This window comes from Chrysochloris asiatica, unplaced genomic scaffold, assembly GCF_000296735.1.
Source record: "Chrysochloris asiatica unplaced genomic scaffold, ChrAsi1.0 scaffold00019, whole genome shotgun sequence".
Taxonomy (NCBI): Eukaryota; Metazoa; Chordata; class Mammalia; order Afrosoricida; family Chrysochloridae; genus Chrysochloris; species Chrysochloris asiatica.
Window position 1 is genome coordinate 6,683,661 of NW_006408537.1, and position 9,873 is coordinate 6,693,533.

At 36.5% G+C, this 9,873-nt stretch overlaps 1 protein-coding gene across 2 annotated transcripts in view; it reads left to right on the forward strand.

Annotated features, from left to right (window-relative positions):
• HCRTR2 (hypocretin (orexin) receptor 2) overlaps positions 1–9,873 on the forward strand; it is a 159,896-nt gene that overhangs the window by 119,011 nt on the left and 31,012 nt on the right. For both annotated transcript variants that reach the window (XM_006835726.1, XM_006835727.1), the window contains exon 4: positions 7,782–7,897. In XM_006835726.1, coding sequence (XP_006835789.1) covers positions 7,782–7,897 — 116 coding nt within the window. The remainder of the gene's footprint in view (positions 1–7,781; positions 7,898–9,873) is intronic.

Here is a 9,873-nt window from a genome sequence, read left to right on the forward strand (position 1 = left end):
CAAATCTGCAAAAGAGCTCTTTAAGTGTTCAAGATCAAAGGTATCAGTTTGAGGACTAAGGTGCACCTGACCCAAGTCATGGTAGTTTCAGTTGTCTCACATGCATGTGAAAGTTGGACAATTAATAAGGAAGACCATAGAAGAACTGGTGTATTTGAACTGTGAAGTGGGCAAAGAAAATCGAAAGTACCATGGACTGTCAGAAGAACAAACAGGTCTGTGTTAGAAGAGGTACAACCAGAATGCTCCTTGGAGGTAAGGATGGCGAGATTTCGTCTTGTGTATCATACGTCAAACATAGGGATTCGTCTCTGGAGAAGGACATTATGCTCAGTAAAGTGAAGGATCAGCAGAAAAGAGAAAGACCCACAATGAGGTGAATTGGCACCGTGGCAGCAGCAATGGGCTCAAGCAATTGTAACAACAATTGTGAGGATGTTACAGTACCATGCAGTGTTTCATTCTGTTGTGCATAGGGTCACTAGGATTCAGAATTGATTCAACAGCACCTAACAATAACAAAAAACATGAATATGTTCCTAAAGTAAGCAATTACTGTTGAATACCTAAAAATCTAAACTCAGCTTTCAGAAGTCATTTAGAAAATCTATTTGAAAGTGATTTTGTAATAGCCCATAATTACTTTAAATGTTTATAATGGCTAGAATTAAAATGATATTGAGTTAAGTTGATCATCCATGAAATTAAACATAAAATCTATAAAATTAGCTTTTTAAATATTATGTGGAGTTGTTAACCTTTAATATTTTCAAGAAGAACATAAAGCAACTCAAAGCAGGCGGTTATCATTTGGCTCATCATACATTTAGTTTTCTATAATGATTTGTATATATCATGAGACCTACTAGCTCAGGTTATCTAACCGGCTCCAAAGGAACCCTGGTAGCGTAGTGGTTACGACTCGGGCTGTGAAACACAAGGTCAGCAGTTCAAAACTACCAGCTGTTCCACAGGAGAAAGATGAGGCTTTCTACTCCCGTAAAGATTTACAGCCTCGGAAACCCTGTACAGGGTCGCTATGAGTCGGAACCGACTCCATGGTACATAACAACAACAACAATAACCAGCTCCAAGGAGTCCTGGTGTGGCACTGTGGGTTAATGCGCCAGACTGCAAAACTGTTTAAACTGCAAGGTTGGTGGTTCAAGCTCACCAGCTGCTCCTTGGAAACGCTATACAGGGTCGACATGGGTTAGAATTGAATCGACGGCACTTAACAACAACAACTGACTCCATGGCACACCACCACAACCAGCACCACCGTACGTCCATAAGGAGTCCTGGTGTGGTGCTGTGAGATGAAGCACTGGACAGCGAGGTCAGTTCAAAACCATGAGGTTGGCAGTTCAAACTCACTAACCACATCTTGGAAAGCCTACACAGGGTCGATATGAGTTGGAGCCAATTCCATGGCACTTAACAACAACGTAAGTCCATGTGCAATATAAAATGTTAGAACTTGGACATATGTATGTTGTTGTTATGTGCAGTGGAGTCAGTTCTGACTCATAGCTACCCTGTACAGGTTTTCCAAGACTGTAAATCTTTACGGGAGCAGAAAGCCACATCTTTTTTCCCCAGAACAGCTGGTAATTTCGAACTGCTGACCTTGTGGTTCGCAGCCCAATTCGTAACCACTATGCTACTATGTATAGCAGCCACAAATTTAAAAAAACATGGAGTTGTACTTTATAGTATCAGCACTCTAAAGCTTAAGAATGTTTAAAGGTCAATTGCAATTTAATATGATTAAAGCTTTTTTTATGTGAAATATTTTGTATTTGAGGTTAATTCATTACCTTCATCTGTTACCTTAATCTTAAATTTAATAAATAATTCAGCCATAAAATAAAAATTGGTATCATAATTGTCTTACAGTTAGTAAGCAAAGTGGTCAGTTGGTCTACATCTATCAAATCAGAGATGGGACAGTCCTGCATATGTTGTCCCTTGCATGGTGTAAATTAATTCAGAGCTCTTGTTTTACTGAAAGCACTACCACAAGTATGAAACAGTTTATAGATAAATGGTTTCTGAAATGCATTGTATTCACTGTTGCCTATGGCATCTTCAAAATAAACACTGTAAACCATAACTTCTGAAAGATGCACTAGACACAAGAATGGACAAAAGGTAAAGCATCTTGATATTTATTTTAATGATCGTTACAAATGTGTCTCTTTTATATGTTTATCATGTGGTTCCATCACATCAATCCAAATTTCTAAAACATTTTAATTGCTCAAGAATTATATCCACACTCTGTTGTTTGCATGCTTTGTAAAAACATTTTTCACAGAAACAAACAATGTTTGAGAATAAGCTCCTCTCTTTTTGCACTCTTTAGTCAAATACATAGCTGTCTCATTATTTATTCATCCATCCTGTTTAATAAGCATGTAGTGTTTGTCAAAAATTGTTCTGGGCAGTCAAGATTTACGGAACCTAAAAGATTTCTCCTCTTAGATCTTTGATGGTCTGAAAAAAATGGAACCCTTTTTCCCAGTTAAAGTAATTATGGTATCTGACCGTTATGAAGTTTAAAGGTTATGTAAACATATGATGTATATGAATAAGAATATAAAAATTATTTTGAAAAAGATAATAAAACATATGAAGATGTTGGTAAACTTTAATGAACTCATACTTTGAAAGGATAGTTCAAACTGAACATTTGAAAAATCAGTTTTAATTAATTTATCCATTCAACCCCCTTTAAGTTAAGCATAAAGAAGAACAGGTTTACAGAATTTAAAATGATTAGATTAATGTGTTAACTGAACAATTAACCTGAATTCATCTGATGGAAATTAATTTATGCCTATTTTGCAAGGTTAGTTTCAACCACAAGGTCATCAGTTCAAGCTTACTCACCGCTCCTCAGAAACCCTACACAGGGTCGCTGTGAGTCAGAACCAATTCAACAGCACTTAACAACAATATTTAACATATAGCATAATTCTCTTATATCTGATTTCAAAGACTTAAAAAGATCCACATTACTTTCCTGTTCGTTGGTTTGATACATATTAATATCCAAGACTTTATTTGAATTGTGACTATTCATCAGTTGGGTAGAGACTAAATAATAGTTGCCAATCTTTAAAATACTTTTTCCTTATTTTGGCAATGCTAAAGTGGAATAAATTTTATGAAGCCATATTCTAAAACTAAACCCATTGCTGTTAAATCAGTTATGACTATAGTGAACCTAAAAGACAGAGTAGATCAGCCACATAGGGTTTCTTAGACGGTGATCTCTATGGAAGCAGACTGCTACATTTTTCTCTCATCGAGTGGTTTGGATTTACCGTCCTTTTGGTGAGCAGCTGAGTTCTGTAACCACCGAACCACCAGAACTACAGTTTTCTTACTTGCTATGTGCCGTGGAGTTGGTTCTGACTCATAGCAACCCTGCATAGGGTTTCCGAGGCTGTAAATCATTACAGGAGCAGAAAGCCTCATCTTTCTCCCATGGAACCGCTGGTAGTCTCAAACTGTTGACACTGAGACAGCAACCTGATTCATAACCACAATGCTACCAGAGCCCCTTAACTACATTTTAGGTTACATAAAAATGTCTTAAAAATTGAAGACATTGCTCATCAATTACAAGGAGTCTTTTTACAATGGAAAATGTTGTTATATAATTATCACTGAGCTTAGACTCAAAGACTGCAATAATAAATTTAAGACTGTCATGTTTCCCTAATATCTATAATAAACTCTTTATGAAAACAATGTAACCTAGCTTGTAAGTATAATTTTGCTTGATCAACTTTTTTTTTTATGGGTGGTCATTATAATAGTATGTATTTATGAAGCAGTTGTATATTTACATATTTTCCCAAATATTTATAGATACATCAACCACAACTTAAGCTTTCTCTCACATCTCTTTAAGCCTCCAAATTGTTAAAACATCCATAGCTGCATGTTAAAAAAAGAAAAAAAAAATTAGTTACCTTTCAAATCTACCTTCTTTCACCCACTCATTTTAGTACAGATATCAGGGCTTCACAGATATCTAAACTTCAAAGGTATATTTTTAAGTGGGAAGCTCATGTGACACCGTCTTCAAAACAAATAAAAGTTCAAAGCCACTCAGGTGCTTGGGAAGTGCTGAGGTCACCTTCCAATTCCTTTGAAATTATCCCACCAAATGCTTCTCAGGCTGTTACACTTCAAAGGGAAAGGTTGGTTTGTTATTTCTCCAGTCTGGCTGTTTGGATTATATCGCTTTTTATGAACTGACCTGTTTTGCAGGATAAACTTGAAAGGAAGTTAGAGACTGATGAGCCGCCTTACCAAGAGAGAGACTGAAAATGCACCTTAAATTGGTGTCCTATACTGACCGCCTAGCAGCTCATGCTCCCTGCTAGCCTTTTTGAAGATTATAGCATCTACCCAAGAAAGGAGGAAGACAGAATTATAGGAGGAAGAATTAGGAGATTATTGAAGTCAACAAACTATGGAGACAAGATTATGGAATTAAGATTGTGGAAGATATTAAATTCATTTTGTTTTTGTTGTGTGCCATAGAATCAAACTCATAGACATGTTTAAAATATATTGATTAAGAATCAAGTGTTCAAATTCTCCTGGATGCCAGGTTTTCTGAAGCCATGGAACCCTGAAACTATCATCCTGAAATAATCTTTAAACCGTAAATCAAAAATAGCCACTCAAATGATATGCTCATCTAAGATCCAACTATATGGGATCAAAGGGAAAACAGTCACTCAAAAGTCAGATGGGAACCCTGGTAAGCAGTGAGTTTGTGTTAATGAAGGAGAAATTATTCAGAAAAAGAGCATGACAATGGTTGCACACTTATTCAAACAATTTAATCAATATCACTGAATTATATCTACAGAAACTGTTGAATATTTTTGCTATAGGAGAAGTACTGTACTGTTGGGAGATTTGAACTGGTTGACAGTTCAAACCCACCAACAGCTCCACAAGAGAATGATGAGACTGACTGTTTGGGTTGCTATGTATTGGAATCAACTCGATTGCAATGATAGTGGATCTTCTCAACACCAAAAACAACCAATCAATAAGTTTCTTAAAAAAAAGAATAAATGAATGAGCGTTCAATTGATATTATATATTATCATTCATTAAATATTAGATCATAATTTAACTTCTGTGATAAGTCATCATCATAATTTTTTTATTGGTTAAACCCACGTGCCTTAAGCACACATTTGATCACATAATTAGTCCTCCATGTTTCTGTATATCTGTATATCCACATGGGAGTGATAACATTATTCCTCAAAAACAGTATGAAACCACCACCACTGCCAGTGATATCAGAATTTTAAAATGGCACGTGATTTTTAGAATTTTAAAAAATTACCATTCAATTGGAATTATGTCAAATTATTGGATTTCATGTCCATGGGATTCAGGTAGACTATATTCTGTTCCTTATTGCACATTGCAGTAAAGGTAAACAGACCACAGTGTTATATTCAAATACTAGTATAAGGAAAATATTTCTTATTTTGAAAATCAACAATCGATATATTATGGAAATACCATAAAATTAATGTTAGACCACAGTAGTTGTTGTTGTTGTTAGGTGCCATCCAGTCAGTACTGACTCATAGTGACTTAATTGATCAATTCGCTCTTTAATAAATGTTTACTTGTACTAGATCTCACATGCATGTATAGCATTGATGGTAAAGTAAAGTCACAACCAAAGAGGCAATTATGCATAATAATTAGGATGAATATAAGGGAAAAAAATGCCATGTACATAATGGATTTAAAAAATAACTACAAAAAAGACCCAAAAATTAAAATCACAGGAATGCACACATACACACATATATTCATATCATGATGGAAGAGAATTTTTGGATAAGCCAATGAAAAGCTCAGCATCAAATGCTTGGTGTATCTATATTTCCATCATTTTTCCACATTTGTGCTTAGAGATACATCTGCAAATAGATATCATTTCCCAAAGAAGCTATATTCTAGTGAGGAAACAGTTGAGTTTATATTTTTTTCCCCATTTCAACAAAAACTTTAGTAATTGGGTTTTAGCTGACTCATGTCCATTCATGTCAATGCAAGTATGTTGTTGTTGTTAGGTGCCATTGAGTCAGCACCAACTCATAGCGACATTATGCACAGCAGAACGAAACACTGCCCAATCCTGGACCAACCTCGCTACTGTTGCCACGCTTGAGCCCATCAATGCTGCCACTTGGCCAATCTATCTCATTGGGGGTCTTCCTCTTTTTCTCCAACCCTCCACCTTACCAAACATGATAGACTTCTCCAGTGACTGGTTCCTCCTGACAATATGTCCAAAGTATAAGAGACCAAGTTTGGCCATCTTGGCCTCCAAGGAGCATTCTGGCTGCACTTCTTCCAAAATGGATCTATTGGTTCTTTCCGCAGCCCAGGCACTTTCAATATTCTCCTCTAACACCATAACTCAAAAGCATCAATTCTTCTACTGTCTTCCTTATTCACTGTCCAGCTTTCACATCCTTATGAGATTATGGCTTGGGTCAGGCGCACCTTAGTCCTCAAGCTGACATCTTTGCTCTTCAACACTTTAAAAAATCTTGTGCAGCAGATTTGCCTAATGTAATACATCGTTTGATTTCTTGACTGCTGCTTCCATGAGTGTTGATAGTTGATCCAAGAGGAATGAAGTCCTTGACAACTTCAATCTTTTCTCCATTGATAAGAATGTTGTTTATTGATCCAGTGGTGAGGATTTTTGTTTTCTTGACATTGACATGTAATCCATACTGAAGACTAGGAAGAAGGAGTGACAAACTATCTTCTAAATATTTAGTCACTGAAAAGCTTATGTATACAAGTATAAGATAACCTAAATTAAATTTTATTAAATAGCCAGATATAATTGGTACTAAAAGGGACATGACTTTGGTAAGATTGTTGTTGTTGTTGTTATGTGCCGTGGAGTCGGTTCCGACTCATAGCGACCCTGCACAGGGTTTCCAAGACTGTTAATCTTTACGGGAGCAGAACGCCTCATCTTTTTCCCGCGGAGCATCTGGTAATTTCAAACTGCTGACCTTGCGGTTCTCAGCCCGATTCGTAGCCACTACGCTACAAGAGGAATTATTTATTTCTCTCTGAGTACATTAATTAAAATTTTGATTTCTCATGTAATATACACTTATATGTATATACATATATACTTATATGTATGTGAAGTCCTGGTGTGGCGCTGTGGGTTAATGCACCAGACTGCAAAGCCATTTGAACTGCAAGGTCGGCAGTTCAAGCTCACCAGCTACTCCTTGGAAACCCTAAACAGGGTCGCTATGGGTCGGAAATGACTCGACAGCACTTCACAACAAATATGTATATACAAGGAGTTCTGGTAGTGTAGTGGTTACGAATCAGACTGTGAACCGTAAGGTTAACAGTTCGAAACTATCAGCTGTTCCGCGGGAGAAAGATGAGGCTTTCTGCGCCCCATAAAGATTTACAGCCTCAGAAACCCTGTACAAGGTCGCTATGAGTCAGAACCGACTCCATGGCACATAACAACAACAACATATGTATATACATACGCTGAGTAAATGTAAGAAGTTAAATAATGTACTTAAGTTATTTAACTCTGGAGAAAGTCTTTTTACAATTGAAATCATGCTGAAAGGTACTTAAGTGCTTTCAAGTGAAGACACTCAGAGATGTATCTTTTTAAAAATTCTGTTAATATAAGATTGTACTACTTTGGTTTTTTATTCCAGGTGAAATTTACCCCAAGATGTACCACATCTGTTTCTTTCTGGTAACATACATGGCACCACTGTGTCTTATGATTTTGGCCTATCTGCAAATATTTCGCAAACTCTGGTGTCGACAGGTACGTCATTTCAAATAACTTGCTTGTGTTTGCTTTAGTATAAGCTTAAAAATAAAATTTAGCAGCACAGCATGCCTAGCAAGAGAGTGCATATCCTCCTAAAATAAAAGAAGCACTAGTCATGGATATATGTTTAGGCTTTAATTTAGAGCAATATGTAGGAAATATATTTTACAAACTGCCTTAGTGACTTTAAATTTTAAAGCAAAATTTAACTTCTATGAATAGTTTTTTTTTATTCTACGAGTAACATAATTTTACTTTTTATGAGAAGTACCAAGAAAAACTTCTCTTAAAGTATCCTGTGAGTAAGTCTAGAAGATTGTATTTGTATGAGATTTATTTAATACATTTCTAACATAGGGTCTAAATGTTCACGTTCAAAGAACTTGTTTTATAGAACAGTAGAACAATCAGGCAGAATTTAGAATTTAAATCCTATAATATTAATTTGAAGGACTTACAGTTTGTTAGATAATTCTTTCAGTTAATCTTCACTCGGTTTCACTCAGCTACTCAATCTTTAAACATTTATCATGGACTTTCTGCATGTTTATCTGATTAAAAAAACACAAAAACTTAGGAAAGTACTGTTGTTAAGTGCTGTTGAGTCAATTCCAACACACAGTGACCCTGTGTAGGGTTTCCGAGGAGCAGCTGGTGAGCTTAAACCACAAAACTTGTGTTTCAAACTGACTTTGCAGTCCGTGCAATAACCCACAGTGCCTCACTAGAACTCCTGAAGTACTAGTCTACACCATTTAGGAATTCAGTCTAGACAAGGGACATAGTCAGACGCAGAATGAAAATTACCTTAATATATATGAACTCAATGGTCCAGGGGAAGACAAAGTAGAAACATTGAAGCTGAACCTTGGTAATTTGAAAAACGTCACCAACAGACACATGTAGTGGTTGTTTTTATAAAGACTAAGACAAAGGAAATGACTCCACTTCATCTGTTTATAAATTGTTTTTAAGGTGTTATTCTTTGAAAGGTATTGCATAAATGCAATTGCAGTTGTCAACCTAGTTCACTTTTTTATGATTCAGAAGAATATTATATAACATATGTATTACTAGGTTTTAGTAACAAACAACCATCAAATTCAACAGTTTGCAGAATTGACTCATATTACATGTTGGTGGGTGTGGTTTGGCAGCTACAGCTCTTATACATTTGTTTTCTCATTTTGAACCCAAGCTGACGGAGCAACTCCCAACAGGGACTTAATATTTTTGTGGAAGAGTGGACAGCAAGAGGTCTGGTGGAAACATGCAATGGCTTATTAACAATCTGGTCAGAAATGGCATATGTCATTTCTGCTCATACTTCATTGGTCAAAGCAAGTGCCAATCTTAAATAAAGAGCATAAAAGTATATTCCTGCTACAGAAAGGCAATGTACAGAATACAGCATTGGTAGAAATGTTTAATCCTGTTACAGGGGAGAAAACAATCTGTTATAGTCCACCACAACTATGTTTGCCCCTCTCCAGAGAATACCACTCCTATAAAACCTGTTACCATGGAGTTGATTCTGGCTCATAGTAACTACATGCTGCTGTTGTTGTTGTCAGGTGCCATCGAGTCGGAACCAACTCATAGTGACCTCATGCACAGCAGAATGAAACAATGTCTGATCCTGGGCCAACCTCACTACCGCTGTCACATTTGATGCCATCAATGATGCCACCTGACCAATCCATCTCATTGGGGGTCTTCCTCTTTTTTACAGACCCTCCATCTTATCAAACATGATGTCCTTCTCCAGTGACTGTTCCGTCCTGACAATATGTCCAAAGTATGAGAGACAAAGTTTAGCCATCTTGGCCTCTTAGGAGCACTCTGGCTACACTTCTTCCAAAACAGATCTATTGGTTCTTTTGGCAGCCCATGACACTTTCAATATTCTCCTCCAACACCATAACTTAAAAGCATCAATTCTACTCCGGTCTTCCTTATTCACTGTCCAG